Source organism: Epinephelus lanceolatus, chromosome 20 (genome assembly GCF_041903045.1).
Source record: "Epinephelus lanceolatus isolate andai-2023 chromosome 20, ASM4190304v1, whole genome shotgun sequence".
In the NCBI taxonomy this organism is placed as follows: Eukaryota; Metazoa; Chordata; class Actinopteri; order Perciformes; family Serranidae; genus Epinephelus; species Epinephelus lanceolatus.
This window is the reverse complement of record NC_135753.1, coordinates 34,115,627-34,134,755: the sequence shown is the minus strand read 5'-3', so window position 1 is coordinate 34,134,755 and position 19,129 is coordinate 34,115,627. Positions and strand designations below refer to the sequence as shown.

The window sequence follows — 19,129 nt, the reverse complement described above, 5'->3', positions numbered from 1 at the left end:
TGACACATCCAGAGTTGTCACAGGTATCCCTCTTAACACAACAGTTTGATTGACTGACAGAGGATGAAGAGCTTTGAACTGATAGCTGTTCTCTTCTGCCCCCTGCAGGAGAGACTGTGCCAGTGGAGGATCAGTTTGATAAAGAAAAGGCCACAGCAGAGGTCCTGGCTCTGGACAGCACGCTCAACAATGATAAGACGGCGCCCACACCGACCCTCAGCGCCCTCCCCGGGGTCCAACTCACTGAGGCAGAGAAAGAGAAGTACGGAGCAGAAATGGCCAAGCTTTACAAAGAGATGGATGACAAGGTGAGGAGAGAGTTGCAGGAAGTGTTCCCACTTTCGTAAACTCTTTGGTGCACACACTGAGCATGCTTGTAGCGGTGAATTGACGCGCTGCAGTGTTTGCGCCTGGAGTGTGGTTTCATCGATCAAGTCAGAAAAATGTTATTGATCTCAGGAGGTAACAACTAATCACACTGAGACCACCTGACAATGTGAGAGGGAGTGTTTTTGAATCACACGATACATCAATGTCAAGTATGATAATGCATCACATACAGCCATCCACTGTGTATGTGCTGATTTCTCAAGTGAACTCCGACTTTACATAAATATATATAAGGGTGCATTGCAAAACAAATGGTTCTCAGTGGGATGTTAATGGTATTAATGGATTACTAATGCACTTTACTGCACATCCCTTTCAACAGGATGCTAATATTGTTTAGTAACAATGATATAAATCATTTTACAGTATTATATTTACTTTTTTATTAGATATATGAGTTGGTGTCGTGGACATGCAAAAGCCAAGCCCACATGGACTTAAAGGGACAGTCCCCCCCTCAATTAAAAATGCATATTACACCTGCCAAGTAGTGATGGCCAAATGAAGCCTCATGAAGCATTTTCTTTATTTTCTGAGCCCACTAGATGGCGCTCATGGTTTAAAGAGAGAGACTCAAAGAATGGCAATTCAGTGAAGCTTTCAACCTTTTGTTGAACAAAAAGCGCCATCTAGTGGGCTCAGGAAATAAAGAAAATGCTTCATGAGGCTTCATTGGGCCATCACTACTGCCAAGTGTATCACCGAGCAGAAGGAAGTGTGCATCTACTGCTAGCTAGCTAATGTTACAGCTCAGCTGAGGACGGCATTAATGTTTGCATCTACGCTCATGAGCACGAGCCTCTCGCTCATGAGTAGATGCACGCCTCCTTCTGGATCAGGGGCGTCAAACTCATTGTAGTTTGAGAGCCACAAACAACGGAATTTGATCTCAACTGGGCTGGACCAATAAAATCATGGCAAACTAACCTATAAATAATAACAGCTCCAATTGTTTCCCTTTCTTTCCATGTAAACAAGTATAAGTACATTCTGCAATAGCCGTCCTTTTATAAAACATACGAACAACCTGAGATGTCTTCAGAATAATAAGGGGTTTCAATAATATGTCTTTTCATCAATACATTTCAATTTTTTAGCCAAAGGGTTCCACCAATATTGTTTTAAGACAGAATTTGGATAGAGATTCTTTTGTACTGAAGGTAGGTGAAGATTCTCAGTCATCTAGGTCATGGTAATTGAAAGTACTATATCGTAGGCAGCTGGACGTGCTTGCGTTTCTTGAAGACGTTTCGCCTCTCATCCAAGAAGCTTTTTCAGTTCTAAATGACTGGTACAAAGTTGCAGGCTATAAACCCTGTGTGGGTGGGAACCCTTGCAGAGTCGTAGGGGTCACGTGAGCTCTTAGTTTCAGAGTCGTTAAGGTCACAATGTGAGTTGTTGACCCACCTGGCCACCATGACGACTTCACACCCATTCACCCCTGGTCCCACCTGACCCTAACGACTCACATGGTGGCCAGGTGGGTCAACGACTCACATTGTGACCTTAACGACTCTGTACTCTGAACTGCCTGCAACTTCGTACCAGTCATTTAGAACTCAAGAAGCTTCTTGGGTGAGAGGCGAAACGTCTTCTAGAAATGCAAGCAAGTCCAGTTGCCTACGATATAGCACTTACGATTTTCTACTGAAGCTGCTGATTGTTGAACTGAACTATGTTCTGGTCAGGTTGGGAAAGAATCTGAACTAGCATTTTACATGAAGCAGCTATTTACTGCTCCTAAAACGTTGTACCTACTAGCCTAGTCATCTAGTGGGCCAAATTGGACCCTTTGACGGTCTGGTTCTGGTCCATGGATTGTATGTTTAACACCCATGATCTAGACTGATAAATAGCACTACAGGATTCTGATTTTGGGTGAACTGTCCCTTTAAAAGACATCAAATCATAAGTGTGGACTTGAGTCATTAATCTGATGACTTTGGTCTTGCTGATAGATTAAAAAAACTGCAACTTTGACTTTGATATCAGTGATTCATGGCTTCACTTGGACTTACAGATACAGTTTTTATCTTTTATGAAAATAACTTTGTGTCATATGTACTGAAACTGTCACTATGTTCTGAAAGACCTACATGAGACAGATTTTTTTCTGAAAAAAACCATGTCCCTCCTCTTCTTCCTGCTGCCTCTAATGGCATTTCCTAGAATCAGACTGTGGCATGGTGAGCAACAACCAATCAGAGCTGAGGACTCTCTGATGCCGCTGTCAATCACTGTTTGTGAACTGCAGTCAAACTGTCAAACTAGGCAGCGCTGATCAAACATGAATCAATATTCTGATACTCGTTTTACAGCTAAACAGTGCACTAAAATATGTTTCTGAAAACATTTGATGAGAGAAACAGGCAATGCAGTAACAGAATCTTGATTTATATTTTATTTCTGTGCTTAGTTTAACAGTTTGACAGCAGTCTGCGAGCAGTTATCGGCACAATTAACAGCTGTATTAGAAACTCTTTGGCTCTGATTTTGTGCGGTGGATTCTTACAAATGTCATTAGAGGCACTACAAGGAGGAGGAGGGACATACTTTATTTAGTTTAAGTTTAGTTTTAAGTTATTTATATAAAAGTTGCCCAACTGAATTTAGTCTTTGTGGCCTGCAATATTTCTGTTGGTCAGCAGATGGTGTAATTGGCTGCTGTTCAGTGTTGCCTGTGGTTCTATTGGAAATCACTGAGTGATGTGTTATATTTCCTTTTTCCTCTCTCCTCTCCACCATCCTTACCCTTTGTCAGGACGATGAGATCAACCAGCTGTCTCAGTCTATAGAGGAGCTCAAGCAACAGATGTTGGACCAGGAGGAGGTGACACAACTCCCCCCTTCCTCTCCCGTCCCTTCCCCTCCAGACTGCATCTCAGCCCTCCAGCCGTTCATGTTAGCACAAACCCAGTCTGACAGCTGATAGCAGACCATTAGTAGCCCTGCAGGAGAGGTCAGACTGTAACTCACCCTGAAAGACACAGTGGAGTCTTACAGATTAAACACATGAGGTTTTTTTAGTTGTACAGAAATGTAATTTGTAGATTTTGTTATGACTTTTACTCCCTTTCCACCCCCTGCCCTTCCTCAGCTGAGCATCACTGTGTAATCTTCACTTCCTGTACCCACCTGTAGCTCCTAGCCTCCTCCAGCCGCGATCACGACACCCTGCAGACAGAACTGAACCGGCTGCTGGCGGAGAACGAAGCCTCCAAGGAGGAGGTGAAGGAGGTGCTGCAGGCTCTGGAGGAACTGGCTGTCAACTACGACCAGAAGAGTCAGGAAGTTGAGGACAAAGCGCTAGAGTTTGAAGCGCTCAGTGAAGAGCTGGAAGAGAAATCGGTACTTTTGTTAATCTGATCTGAATCCATTGGAGAACACTGATTACATGCGATCACTAGTGATGGCCAAATGAAGCCTCATGAAGCATTTTCTTTATTTCCTGAGCCCACTAGATGGCGCTTTTTGTTCAACAAAAGGTTGAAAGCACACTGAATTGGCATTCTTTGAGCATCTCTCTTTAAACCATGAGCGCCATCTAGTGGGCTCAGAAAATAAAGAAAATGCTTCATGAGGCTTCATTTGGCCATCACTAGCGATCACCTCGTAAGGTGAGTATTTACTGATGTTCTCATCCACCACCAGAGCTCCTTGGCCTCCATCGACTCTGAACTCCAGAAGCTGAAGGAGATGACCAACCACCAGAAGAAGAGGGTCACTGAGATGATGTCATCATTACTCAAAGACCTGGCTGAGATAGGCATCGCCGTGGGAAGCAACGACATTAAGGTGACCAGCCGTGGTGATGACACACTGTGTTAAATTCAGAAATGTGCTAGAAACTAAGAATACTTTGACTTGTTGGCGGAGCAAAAATGACGTGCTGATTTCGCAGCCTGTGTTCCTCCTCCAATGTGAAATTGTACGCCCTCTGCTCTGCTCATTATCAATCCATTCATCAGCACCAAGTATCCAGGCAACACTTGCTCGAATTAAGGATGGATTCATGTAGAGCTGCAGCAAACATTTATTTCTATTGTCATTTAGTGCATTCATTTACGCAGCATACAAGATGTCAGAAATTCCAGAAAACTGGCACATCTTATTAACCATCAGTGCCTTTTGTTAAAGTTTTTGTCAGACCAAAAATGATTCAGTTTTAAGCAGCAAATCCTCACGTTTAAATGCTGAATTTTTACCAGGAATGACACAATAGTTACCAATGAAATTTCTATCAAGAGACTGATCGATGAATTGATTTCAGCACGATGATTCATTATTTTGTTGTCAGCAATCTGGAAATCCATCAGTTAAAAAAAAAAAAATGTTTTTCTTCCTTTACCTCTGGAGGCACTGCCTGGTAGTTTTTTGACTAACGGAAGTGCAGGGGCCTCGGGGATCACTCACCCCCTTCACTTCCGGCGGTGCCCCCAGTGTTACACTCCTACCTGCAACTCGAATCAAACGGCAGTAAAAACATTGCCGCTAATGCCCTTTTTTTCCTGTTGTAAGGAATGGAAGGTGTGCTGGTGGTTGCACAACGCTTGTAAGTTGTGCTGTTGTCCATGTTTTTCACGTTGACGAGACGACGCTTTGGGTGGAGCGGTCGGCCCCGCCCCCTCCATTGTGATTGGCTAAAGCGCAGCATCGTTCAACCTCAAAGCTGGTATTTAAAGCCAAAACGTAATCTTTTCCGAACCATAACCAAGCTATTTGTGCCGAAACATAGCCACATCCATCCATCCATTTTCATCCACGTACCCGAGGCTGGGTCGCAGGGGGAGCAGGCCGAGCAAAGCACCCCAGACGTCCCTCTCCCCAGCAACACTTTCCAGCTCCTCCTGGGGGATCCCAAGGTGTTCCCAGGCCAGATGAGATATGTAATCCCTCCAGTGTGTTCTGGGTCTGCCCCGGGGCCTCCTACCAGTGGGACGTGCCCGGGACACCTTTAAGGGGAGGTACCCAAGAGGATTCTGATCAGATGCCCAAACCACCTCAACTGACTCCTTTCAACACGAAGGAGCAGCAGCTCTACTCTGAGCTCCCTCCGTATGTCTGAGCTCCTCACCCTATCTCTAAGGCTGAGCCCAGACACCCCACAGAGGAAACTCATTTCACTTGTATCCACGATCTTATTCTATCAGTCACTACCCAGAGCTCATGACCATAGGTGAGGGTTGGGATGTCGATGGACCAGTAAATCAAAAGCTGTGGTTTCCGTATTTCAACGTATCTGCCACATAATAACGTACAAATGTTACATATCTGGGGTTTTCAGAAACGTACAATACCAACATTTATTCTGGCTTTTGGTTTGTACCCAAATATATTTATGATATTACAGACAGATTTAGTTGACAAAGATATGAAGTATGATCATGCAGCTATAGAGTAAGTGTACCCTTTTATCCGATAGTAAACCCATCTGCTGTAGAGTGTTGTTATAAAAACACTTAAAGTACAAGTGCGTACACTGACACTTGTTTGTTGTGTTCAACAACAATTTGACTAGAGTTTCATTTTGCACAGGTTTCTAGTGTATTCTCAGCTGTGGGGTTTTCAGCAGAATCTATTTTAAACTGCACGCCTCACCAGAAGGGTTAGGTCAAGTGTCTCTTGTAGAAACATACAATACCGCTAGTTTGCAAATTGCCTTACAGTGCTGAAGCTCCAAGTGGGAATTTAACCTTACCCTACGCTGGAGCTACACTCTGCCCATTAGGATGGCAGTCCTTTAATGTCTCTTTTGTTTTGATTTCGTGCACTGCTCATGTCAGAGATCACCTGTCGGCCAAACTGTGTTGCCATGGGCGCTAAAAGTCAGTTAATGAGTTAGTCCATCTCTTCAGATGGATCCATTTTCTCCAGTGTGAGGATTTGCTGCTTTGCTCTGTTTCAGTGTCGTTTAAAAATCTTTGGGTCAAACAAAACAAACGATTTAAAGATATCATCCAGGGCATTTTAAGTGTTTTCTCACAGCTTACAGACCAAACAATTTATCAATAATTGAAAAAAGTATCTTCAGATTAATCAGCATTGAAAAGCAACTAAGTTGCAGACCTATTTGTCACTACTCTGATGTCTATTCCTTTTAATTTCCTGTCGATTCGGTCTCTGTAGATGGGGCTTTCTGTGTATTTAGTTTCAGTGGTTAGTCAGTGGTTTTAACGTTAAGCGTTGCTGGAGGCGTTATGTTTTTGGGTTGTCCGTTCATCCATCCATCCGTCCCATTCTTGTGAATGTGATATCTTGAGAAGTCCTGAAGGGAATTCCTTCAAGTTCGGCACGAATGTCCACTCACACTCAACAATGAACTCAATCGATTTTTGTGGTCAAAGGTCAAAGATCGAGGTCACTAGCCATGTTTCCATCAGCCTGTTTAGATGCGCATCTAGAAGTATCACATTGGAAAATTATGATGGAAACGCCAAAATTCGAATTAAAATCCCCTGATTCGCACAAAATAAAATACGCTCGCTTTAGCCGGGTTTTGGTTGATTCGAAAAAATGTTGATTTGCAAAACGGGGGATGGAAACAGTTATGTTCAAATTAAGTCTGACGTAGCGCACCTCTCGCCATGGTGATATCCACACTCGGGGTCGGGAAGGCAGTAATGCATTTACAAGCTGGTTGCCAACCGCCAGAAAATGTAGAAGGAGAAGAATGCGAGACTTGTTTTGTTTCTGGTTCTGCGGAACTGATTAGAATTTGGTTGTCAAAGGTCAGGGTCATTGTGACATAGCTGTAATGGTTAGTCACTGGTTTTTATGCCTCTACGCCTGTGTTTTTGGGTTGTCCATTTATCCATCCATCCGTCCCATTCTTGTGAATGCGATATCTTGAGAGCGCCTCAAGGGAATTTCTACATATTTGGCACCAACATCCACTCACACTCAAAAATAAACTGATTAGATTTTTGTGGACATAGGTCAAAGATAAAAGTTACTGTGACCTCGTCTGTCTTAGTCTTGTGAATGCAGTATCTCAAGAACACCTTGAGGGATTTTTTTCAAATTAGGCTCAAACGTTCACTTGGACTCAATGATGAAGTGATTTGATTTTGGTGGTCACAGGTCAGGGTCACTGTGACCTTGTGACCTTGTTGCATTCTCGTAAACACTATACCTCGATAACCACGATACACCTCAAGAGAATTTCTTCAAATTTAAGCATTGTCGTCTAACAGCAAGGGGGTTCCTGGTTCGAACCTAGGGTGGGGATAGTCTGGTGACCTGTTCAGGGTGTATCCCACCTTGTTGCCTAATGTCAGCTGGAATAGGCTCCATGAATGAATGAATTCACCTGGACTTTAAAATGAACTGATTAGAATTTCGTGGTCAAAGGTCAAGGGCACTGTACTTGGCTGTAAATGAAGAATTCATGTGCTGATTATGACAAAAATCCAGACTACCACCAGGCGGTGATTCAAGTTGTTTAATAATTGATAGAAATATGCAAAAAGAAAATGGTATTTACTGTTGCTTATGAGACGAAATGACAGAAACAAAACATAAAGTACATCTTCTGAGGCCTATTGTCTATTTTCTGACCTCTCAGCAACAAGAGAGCAGTGGTCTCATCGATGAAGAGTTTACTGTGGCCCGTCTCTACATCAGTAAGATGAAGTCAGAGGTGAAGACGATGGTGAAGCGCAGCAAACAGCTGGAGAGCTCCCAGGCCGAGAGCACCCAGAAGATGGAGCAGACAGAGATTGAGCTGGTTGCCTGCCAGCTCCGCGTCTCCCAGGTAACCGCTGCTTACCACCGCTGCCTCTGCCATCATGGATACTGTCACCATAGTGACGGGAAAACAGCAGCTTAAGAAGTTGATGGGTTTTTGCATATCTATGCATGTCTTTGTTGTGGGTTTAAAAAGAGCTGCTTTGGCGTTCGTGTGAGTTTTAATCACACGTGACGGTTTATAATGGTTTTTTAATGTCTTTTTCATTTTCCTGTTGGTGTCCAGCATGAAGCTAAAATCAAGTCCCTGACAGAAAGCCTTCAGAATGTGGAGCACAAGAAGAGACAGCTGGAGGAAACTGTTGACTCTCTCAATGAGGAAATCGTCAGGATCAAAGCCCAAGGTGAGCATTACTCACTTCTAGACAGGGCATTATAAGTTGTGATACTATGTTGAAACATTTTTTTGTGCTGAACTCAGTGGCTTGAGCCCAAAAAATTCCCAGGGTGCACTACGGTTTTCAAAACAAGCCCCTTTCATTATTCATATTTATCTACACCAGGTGTAAGCCTGAAGGGGATCATGCACTCGGTCATGTGTCTGCAAGTGTGTATTTCTCTGTTCACAGCTAATCTCTCATACTACTGGACCAGTAAGCCTAATATAATATTTTTTGTGTACAATTATGATTGTATGCTCAAGGACTTCTTGTGGTTGCTGTAATTCACAATTTTTGATAAATCTATTAACTTTGCGCAAAATCACATAGCTGGAGACACTTCCAACAATCAGCTAGGCTAAAAAAAAGCCTTACCTAGCCTATACTATGCTATGCTATGCTATGCTATACTATACTAGACTATGCTATGCTATGCTATACTATACTATACTAGACTATGCTATGCTATACTATACTATACTTCACTATGCTATGCTAAGCTATCCTATACTATGCTATGCTATACTAAGCTACACTATGCTATGCTATACTAGACTAGACTATGCTACGCTACGCTATGCTATACTATACTAAGCTACACTATGCTATGCTATACTATACTAAGCTACACTATGCTATGCTCTACTATACTATGCTATGCTAAGCTACACTATGCTATACTATACTATGCTATGCTATACTAGACTATGCTACGCTACGCTATGCTACACTATACTATACTAGACTATGCTACGCTACGCTATGCTATACTATACTAAGCTACACTATGCTATGCTATACTATACTAAGCTACACCATGCTATGCTATACTGTACTAAGCTACACTATGCTATGCTATATTATACTAAGCTACACCATGCTATGCTATACTATACTATCCTATGCTATGCTATACTATACTAGACTATACTATACTAGACTAGACTATGCTACACTATGCAATGCAATGCTGTGCTATGCTAGCTTATGTTATGCTATGCTATACTATGCTATACTATACTACACTATGCTATGTTATGCTGCACTTTACTATGAATGCTATGCTATGCTATGCCGTACTATTCTACACTATGCTGTGTTATACAATACTATACTATACTACACTATACAATACTATACAATATTACACTATGCAATGCTGTACTAAACTATACTATGCTATGCTATGCTATGCTAAGCTATGCTATGCTATACGATACTACACTATGCTATGTTATGCTACACTTTACTATGCTATGCTATGCCTTATTATTCCACACTATGCTATGTTATACTATATTATACTACACTATAATATACAATACTATGCTGTGTTACACCATGCAATGCTGTATTAAACTATACTATGCTATGCTATGCTATGTTACATTTTGCTATGCTATGCTATACTAAGCAATACCATACTAAGCTAAGCTAAGCTAAGCTATACTGTACTAAACTAAGCTCAGATAAGCTAAGCTAAGATATACTACACTATAATATACTATACAATGCTATGTTATGCTATGCTATATCATATCAAAACACTTAGATTATTCAATTAAAAATGTTGCATACATATTCATAAGAGAAATTACACTATACAACAAAACTTTATTCAAAACCTTGCCGATATCTGCTAGTTGTATCTGGCAGTTGTATTAGTAGTGCAGTAGGTGCTTCACCATCTGTTGACTCAGATATTTCACCTTCCTTTATGTCGGCCATTCCTGCAACTGACAATCTAATCTGCAGATTGTCTCCCCTTCATTCAACTACTCCCATACACTGCCCTGCACTAACTGTTCCCCCACATAGCTACAGATACACCCAGTGGAGACCTGCACTCACTGCCCTGAGTGCACTTTTCTAGTTTTGCTTTGCAATATGTTTAAAATGAAAATAGCCACTGATGAGGTGAATTGCAGAATGATAGTGATACCTGATTAGTTTTTCTCCACCCAGAAAAAGTCAACACCATGGAGAAGGACAGTGAGATCCAGTCTGCCAATGAAGTCAAGGTGCTGTATCACTAAACTGTCTCTTACATGTGTGCTCTCCAACTAGAAACTGACTTCAGCTGTGTGTTTGTGTGTGTTCAGGAAGCTGTGGAGAAGCAGATCCAGTTTCACAGGGAGACCCATCAGAAACAGATCAGCAGCCTGAGAGACGAGCTGGACCAGAAGGAGAAACTCATGACAGAGCTGCAGGAGTAAGATCATCACCACACACCTCTCTCTTTGAATGTGCCCAGTAGCTCCGTACTGATACTGTTACCCACATCTGTGCAGTCTGAACCAGAAGATCATGCTGGAGCAGGAGAGGCTGAGGGTGGAGCATGAGAAGCTCAAGGCTGCTGACCAGGAGAAGAGCCGCCAGCTGCAGGAGCTCACGTAATGCCTCTATGTATAGTTAGTCTGCATTGTTTCTCATTATAGTACGTGCATTAAGTAACATCTATTTAATGCTGTGCAGGGTGATGCAGGACAGACGGGAGCAGGCCAAACAGGATCTGAAGGGACTGGAGGAGACTGTGGTCAGTTATTGGCATGTCCATTTAAATCTGTATACAATTAAAGGGTTAGTTAAGAGAAAGTTTTGATGTTATTTTAAGTGCTGTATTAATATCAGCAGCTGCAGTAACACCTTTTTGATTCTTTTGATCTGACGAGACTTACTGTGGCCTCCAGATAAGTTCAAAATAGCCGCCCATAACAGGAGATATGATCAACTCACTGTCTTTGCTTTAATTTTACCCACTGTTTGATGATCCAGATATTTTGGTTGGTTTAGAGTTGACTGATCTGCAGGGTGTGTGGAGAACTGCAATACGACGCTAACAGACTGTCTTGACTGTCGCGCTCAAAAATGAAAACAAAATCCCCAAACAAACATTCCCGAATAAACAAGCGTTTATAAAAACAAAGTTCTAATCAATGGGGTATTAAACAACTTAAACAAACTAAGATCATCCAAAAACATGGCGGTTACGTGTGTAACCCCGTGACATCTTTCACGCTCCACTCACTTCAGCACACCTGCCTTTAATTAAAGATTCTCGAGATGCTCGGTCAGGTGGCGCATTTGAGTGACTCAAAAAATAATAGGAAACTAAAGCTGTGTCAAAAATCACATACTTCCGTTAGTACACTTCTATGTAGTATACTATGTGCACTATGTACTTATTGGCATAGTGCGCAAATTTCGACAGGGTAGTGTTGTCTCAAACCAAACACGGCCATTGTGCACTTACCGAAAATGACGACCGCAAATTAGCTAGTTAGCAAACTAGCATTTGCGTTATCGTTCGCGGTACCAAATCATTACAGACTGCTAAATTAACCCAATAAACATACTGCTGGCTTATACCTGACAACAGTATAGTGGTGCTTAGTGCAAAAAACACATGTATTTGTACAATGCAGCGACGTTCACGGTCGCACAGTCCTCGGCCGCCATTCCAGCTTGAAAAGTGGTCCCTCCCCTTCTGCTACGTAGCCAAGATTGTGACCATTGAGGCCGAGAAGTGTCCATAGTTCCACACTCAACTTCTTGACCCTTTTGAGTGCACCATCCGGGTACTCATAGTGCACTGCGTTTTTCCATACTTCTCAGTGTGAACGCACTTATATATATGTACAGTACAGGCCAAAAGTTTGGACACACCTTCTCATTCAATGCGTTTTCTTTATTTTCATGACTATTTACATTGTAGATTCTCACTGAAGGCATCAAAACTATGAATGAACACATGTGGAGTTATGTACTTAACAAAAAAAGGTGAAATAACTGAAAACATGTTTTATATTCTAGTTTCTTCAAAATAGCCACCCTTTGTTCTGATTACTGCTTTGCACACTCTTGGCATTCTCTCCATGAGCTTCAAGAGGTAGTCACCTGAAATGGTTTTCCAACAGTCTTGAAGGAGTTCCCAGAGGTGTTTAGCACTTGTTGGCTCCTTTGCCTTCACTCTGCGGTCCAGCTCACCCCAAACCATCTCGATTGGGTTCAGGTCCGGTGACTGTGGAGGCCAGGTCATCTGCCGCAGCACGCCATCACTCTCCTTCTTGGTCAAATAGCCCTTACACAGCCTGGAGGTGTGTTTGGGGTCATTGTCCTGTTGAAAAATAAATGATCGTCCAACTAAACGCAAACCGGATGGGATGGCATGTCGCTGCAGGATGCTGTGGTAGCCATGCTGGTTCAGTGTGCCTTCAATTTTGAATAAATCCCCAACAGTGTCACCAGCAAAACACCCCCACACCATCACACCTCCTCCTCCATGCTTCACAGTGGGAACCAGGCATGTGGAATCCATCCGTTCACCTTTTCTGCGTCTCACAAAGACACGGCGATTGGAACCAAAGATCTCAAATTTGGACTCATCAGACCAAAGCACAGATTTCCACTGGTCTAATGTCCATTCCTTGTGTTTCTTGGCCCAAACAAATCTCTTCTGCTTGTTGCCTCTCCTTAGCAGTGGTTTCCTAGCAGCTATTTGACCATGAAGGCCTGATTCGCGCAGTCTCCTCTTAACAGTTGTTCTAGAGATGGGTCTGCTGCTAGAACTCTGTGTGGCATTCATCTGGTTTCTGATCTGAGCTGCTGTTAACTTGCGATTTCTGAGGCTGGTGACTCGGATGAACTTATCCTCAGAAGCAGAGGTGACTCTTGGTCTTCCTTTCCTGGGTCGGTCCTCATGTGTGCCAGTTTCGTTGTAGCGCTTGATGGTTTTTGCGACTCCACTTGGGGACACATTTAAAGTTTTTGCAATTTTCCGGACTGACTGACCTTCATTTCTTAAAGTAATGATGGCCACTCGTTTTTCTTTAGTTAGCTGATTGGTTCTTGCCATAATATGAATTTTAACAGTTGTCCAATAGGGCTGTCGGCTGTGTATTAACCTGACTTCTGCACAACACAACTGATGGTCCCAACCCCATTGATAAAGCAAGAAATTCCACTAATTAACCCTGATAAGGCACACCTGTGAAGTGGAAACCATTTCAGGTGACTACCTCTTGAAGCTCATGGAGAGAATGCCAAGAGTGTGCAAAGCAGTAATCAGAGCAAAGGGTGGCTATTTTGAAGAAACTAGAATATAAAACATGTTTTCAGTTATTTCACCTTTTTTTGTTAAGTACATAACTCCACATGTGTTCATTCATAGTTTTGATGCCTTCAGTGAGAATCTACAATGTAAATAGTCATGAAAATAAAGAAAACGCATTGAATGAGAAGGTGTGTCCAAACTTTTGGCCTGTACTGTATATATATATATATATATATATGTATTCCAGCTTAGATCGAGACCTCGTATATATACCTCTTCTTATAAGTATCTTGGTTTTGTTTTTACAGAAAATATGAATTTCTACGAAGGAAGGAAAGCACTGGCAGAGTCAGCAGGAAGGGCTTTAGGGTCAGTAATGAATAAAATTAAAAGGTGTCCTGACCTTGGGTTTTTAACATTTTTTAAGCTCTTTAATTCAATTCAGTCGCGCCCTGAGGTGCTATCTTGGAGTTCATAAATTCACTGCAAAGGGTGTTGTTGATGGGGACACAGGTTGGGAATCCTGTCTTGTTAAGCAAAGATGCGAAATGGTTCGGCTCTGGAACTGACTTCTTCGGCTGCCAGACGAAAGGCTAACCAAAAAGATTTTTAAATGGGATCGAGCCCATAATTTCCCTTGGTCAAGAGATGTCTCTGCAGTATTCTCTCACTCTGATTTATATTATATTTTGAGTAATAACCTGCAGTGTAAGATAGATACAGTTAAACAAAAACTATTTAATCTCCATAAGAAACAATGGAAGGAGGAGATTTGGAGGAAACCCAAATTTAGAAGCTATGTTCAAATTAAAGAGGACTACTATACAGAACCATACTTAATCTTAAACTTAGGGAGAGGTCAGTGGTCCTTGTGTGCACAATTAAGATCTGGTACCTTGCCCCTGGCGATTGAAGTGGGCAGGTATAAGGGTTTCCCTGAAGAGCAGCGTATTTGTGTTTTGTGTGATCTTGATATTGTTGAGGATGAATTTCATTTCTTGTTTCATTGCCCTTTGTACAATGACTTGAGGAAATCTTTGTTTGAAAAAGTTCAGGGGAAGAATCCCGACTTATTTTGGATGTCTGAATTTGATATGTTGAGTTGGTTCTTCAAGGAAGAGATCTATGTCTTAGCTAGATTTATTGAAAAAGCATGGACATTAAGACAGAAAACACTGTATCCTACATAAGAGTACAATACTTTGCCTTTTTTGTTTTCGATGACGATGGATACATAAGATTCTTGTTTTTGCCATCTTTGAATTGTTTGTACATATATTGTGTAGTGTCTTGTAAGCCCGTGTGGGCTGGGCACTTTAACGTGCATGACACTTGACAAACAAATCAATCAATCAATCAATCAGTAAATATACACTCAAAATATTAAGTGTAAGTACAGAAGTACACGATTTGAGACACAGCATAGAACTTGCCAGAAATGGCTCTAACAAGCCTTATGGACTAAAGGGACATAAATAACTTATGAGGTAATCAATGATTGGACACATTTGGGCTTTATGACCAATTCAGAGGTCGGGAGTCACCACCTTTTTTTTGTCTCTCTTGTTTACCGTGCTGTTAAATCTGAATGATTTTTTTGAAATTTATTGTGGAGAATCTAGCCGAGCTAACGATGTTTAGCATGTCCATCCTGACAAAAGTTTAAAGATTTAAAATTTGAATGGCTCAAACATAGCCAACAACTCAGTGGACTTCAAAAGAGTTTCATACATCCAAATAACTTCTATAAAAATGAATTGCTTGGCAACCAGACCTGACATCTAATTGAGACCAGCGTTTATCGTGAAAATGTGTAGCTACACCCGGCTAGTAAAACAATTACAATTTAAGTTTTATGGTAGTTTTGCTGTTGTTAAACATGGTCCCCATTGACTTCAATTCATAAAGGATGTGCACCTTTTTTGGATTCTCCATTCACAGTGAAGGCAACCAAGTCTTTCTCCACAAATTCAAGGTAACATGTGGCAAGAAACTGATACACAAACTGAAACTTTGCAGGTGAAGTATTTCTTTAAATGGACAATTCTAAACCTATTCTAAAATGATTATTAAAAAACAGCACCCAAGCAACCATCATGACTCGTTGTAGAATAATCATAACAATCACATTAGTTAAGCAGAATTCTTCATTTGCAATAATTGGGGTCATGTCGTTTCATATGAATATGACCAAAAAGCGTCACTTTAAGCAGCAGTACTTCCTGTATGTGACTGGATCAGATTTTCTATATCAATACGCTGTTTGGATTTGCATTTCATTTGCTGCACTTGCACCGGGGTGGATGCAGGTAAGGATATCTTCAAACACAGAAAAAATCTGGGTTGCATTTTATTTGATTGAACCAACCCTTTAACGTCTCCAAACACTTCCTTTCTCCTAAGTGTGTTTCCTTGTGCTGTCACACAGGCCCGAGAGCTGCAGACACTCCACAACCTCAGGAGGCTTTTTGTCCAAGACTTGGCCACACGAGTCAAAAAGGTAAAAGCCCTGACAGTATGTACACACCCTCCCATCTCTGGAAGCTGCTCATGGTACATTATCACTGTAATCATTCTGCTGTCATGTGGTTTAGTGTGTGATTTAATCTCCCATCCAGTGTAATATCACATGAGCTCTTGTAGCCCCGACCGCGACGTTCACCTGGAATGAGACAAACACAGCCGTACTTGGCTCGTGCACCGGCTGCACTCCATTTAATTTGCACCATGATGAAATTTTAATGAATCCGGGGAACACAACAAAGTGTCTGCAATAAGTAGGCCATCTGATTCTTCAAAGGTAGCAGCTGTAAATTAGGGACCCAGGCTCTCGGCGTGGCGCTCATCTCCAGCCCTCAGGCTGCGGCTTGATGAGATAAACAAAGGCAAAGCAGGCTTTCCTGCAGGACACAGAATATGCAATGATGTTTTACCCATCCCAAATCTGCTGCTTATCATTTCATTTAGCCACAAATGGGATGCTTTGGATTCAGGGGTTGTGATAACAGACCTTATTTCAGATGCTGGGTTGCAGCAACTGAACGCAACAAATCAGTTGTACAGAGGTAAATGGATAAATGAACGCAAAACTAAAACATGGATGGAAATCAGTGTACAGATAAAGCTGTGTGTTGTGCCTCATTAGAACGGTCAGATGGATGACGCAGAAAACAGCGCTGCCCAGAAACAGAAGATCTGCTTCCTGGAGAACAACCTCGAGCAGCTCACCAAAGTTCACAAGCAGGTATAAATACATCCAAACACAGAATAACCACGGTGCTTCCTCCCTGAACTAATCATAGCAGTGGCTTTCAACGGATTTTGTGTCTATCGGCGCTGCTTCGTCTCCTCTCACTCTTTGTGTTATCTGTTTTCCCCTCTGTAGCTGCTGCGGGACAACGCCGACCTCCGCGGTGAGCTGCCTAAAATGGAGAAGCGCCTGCGGGCCACCGCTGAGCGGATCAAGGCCCTGGAGACTGCACTAAAGGAGGCCCAGGAGAACGCAGCCCGCGAGCGAAAGCGCCACCAGGAGGAGATGGAGCGCATTAAGGACACTGTCAAGCCCAAAAACATGGGCAGGAGAGCCTCGATAGGTAGGTGCACACACACAACTAAATGTCCTACAAATGTGTCACAGCCGTAGGGGATTCGGAGCCAACACACAAACTAGCCGCCTTTGTTGGGTGTGTTACCATTTGGTGACGGTTTGTTTTGGCCTTTAAAAAGAAGGCAAGTAAGCGTATTTCCTGAAATGCCAAACTAGTCCTTTAAATTCAACTAAAGAAATGAGAAATATCTGTACACCTTAACTATCATGATGGCTCAACCTGCTTTCTGTATGTGACCTGCGTTATCTCTCTGTGTCCAACCCAGCCAAGCCCATCAGACCAGGCCAGCTGCCAGGCCTTATTGGCCTTAGCGTCAACAGGTCCAACCTCATGAACAACAGCAAGCCTGACAGCATCGACGAAGGAGGTGACAGCAGGTGAGAGGAGAATACACACTCTTAAGAGTCTATACTGTGTCCAGTGGCTGCTTGACAGTAGCTGAATAAGTAGTATACTTAATACTCTCTCATATTTATTCCTTATCCAGGTAATCAGTCAAAAAGATAAAATGTAAATTCAAGAGGAGATTCAGTTTCATTCCTGTACTCTTCTGGTTTCCCCTACAGCTGTTGAGGATGGAACACAGTCACCCACACAACAAGCCAAAGCCCCAGAGAAGTCTTCAGCCCCAAATATTGAACTTTTACCAGGAACCGCCGCACCATTCACCCAACGTCAAAGTGTGTATATACTGTATATAACGATGGCCGTACTGTGCAGCACTTTGCGCCTCTGGCTCTACAAGAAACCACATTAGTGCCTTATGAAAACAACACATAATGCCACGAGTTGCTCTGTTGACAGCATCTTAACAGGTATTAGTCTTAGATCTCGGTGGACCCCCGAACATAAGAAGACACTAGAGGGCACTGGCTTTATCTCTCGATGCTTTGCTTTGAACATTTCTCAGGGGATTCCTCTCTTCTGCTTATTTGTCATTGTTATGTGCCAATGAACGTCTTCAAGGGACAGTTCACCCCAGAATCAAAAATACATATTTGTACTCTTACCTGTAGTGCTATTTATCAGTCTAGTTAATTTTGGTGTGAGTTGCTGAGTGTTGGCGATATCGGCTGTAGAGATGTCTGCCTTCTCACCAATATAATGGAACCAGATGGCACTCGGCTTGTGGTTCTCAAAGCACCAAAAAAATAGATTTAAAAAACTCAACAGCAATGTCTCTTTGCCGAAATCATGACCCAGTTACTCAAGATAATCCACAGATCTTGTTGTGAGCAGTTTCATGTAGGAACTATCTTCTTTCTACCGAACGACAACTGTATCACTGCACAGAAGGAAGAGTGCATCTACTCATGGATGAGAGGCTTGTATTCATGATAGCACGAAATGTAAAAATTAATGCAGGGTCATGGAATTTCACGCTCAAATTTTCCAGGCCTGGAAAAGTCAAGGAATTAGTAAAAACCATTAAAAGTTAGGGAAAAGTCTTGGAATTTTGCTGCATGTGATGAAATTGTTGCAGTACTTTTCCTGGAATAATGTTCATGAATGTAACATAACAGCATATTTAGTTTCTGTAGCTGTGGACATATTGTTGTGTGTGTGAGACAACGTTCAGTTTACCATCATGTACGTTTCTTGATTGTCTCCCTGCGCTATATCTTTCCCTCCATGTATGCCCGCTAGCTAAAATTATGTTTGAACTAGTCCATAGCCATTGGTAGCTTTGTCTACCTATGCCAATCCTCAATGCCTATGTGCAGTTTCACATAGATTGACCACGTCAGTGAGTAGAAAAACGTGGGACAGACAAAAAGACTGACTGACAGAATGACACACTGACAGTTTCCGTGATTATGTACAGCATACCATACCATGACCAAAAATTAGAAACACCAACATGGGTCCACAGGGGGAGCCACAGCGATCGGTCACATTTTAGCCATTTTGAAGCATTTTTCTGTTGTTATAGCGCCACCCAGTTGTCAATT

At 42.2% G+C, this 19,129-nt stretch overlaps 1 protein-coding gene across 2 annotated transcripts in view; it reads left to right on the top strand.

The window, feature by feature from the left end:
• The window catches only part of LOC117265063 (kinesin-1 heavy chain-like), a 30,249-nt gene extending 11,868 nt beyond the window's left edge, over positions 1 to 18,381 (top strand). The window contains exons 12-26 of one of the 2 annotated variants that reach the window (XM_078162754.1): positions 109 to 308; positions 3,152 to 3,220; positions 3,532 to 3,738; positions 4,042 to 4,185; positions 7,955 to 8,143; positions 8,363 to 8,480; positions 10,482 to 10,537; positions 10,619 to 10,728; positions 10,808 to 10,909; positions 10,992 to 11,052; positions 15,998 to 16,069; positions 16,715 to 16,813; positions 16,955 to 17,162; positions 17,443 to 17,554; positions 17,744 to 18,381. In XM_078162754.1, coding sequence (XP_078018880.1) covers positions 109 to 308; positions 3,152 to 3,220; positions 3,532 to 3,738; positions 4,042 to 4,185; positions 7,955 to 8,143; positions 8,363 to 8,480; positions 10,482 to 10,537; positions 10,619 to 10,728; positions 10,808 to 10,909; positions 10,992 to 11,052; positions 15,998 to 16,069; positions 16,715 to 16,813; positions 16,955 to 17,162; positions 17,443 to 17,554; positions 17,744 to 17,750 — 1,754 coding nt within the window. In that variant the 3' untranslated portion in view covers positions 17,751 to 18,381. Of the gene's footprint in view, positions 1 to 108; positions 309 to 3,151; positions 3,221 to 3,531; positions 3,739 to 4,041; positions 4,186 to 7,954; positions 8,144 to 8,362; positions 8,481 to 10,466; positions 10,538 to 10,618; positions 10,729 to 10,807; positions 10,910 to 10,991; positions 11,053 to 15,997; positions 16,070 to 16,714; positions 16,814 to 16,954; positions 17,163 to 17,442; positions 17,555 to 17,743 lie in introns of both variants that reach the window. The other variant, XM_078162753.1, reaches the window with a different exon arrangement.
• The last annotated feature ends 748 nt before the right edge of the window (positions 18,382 to 19,129 follow it).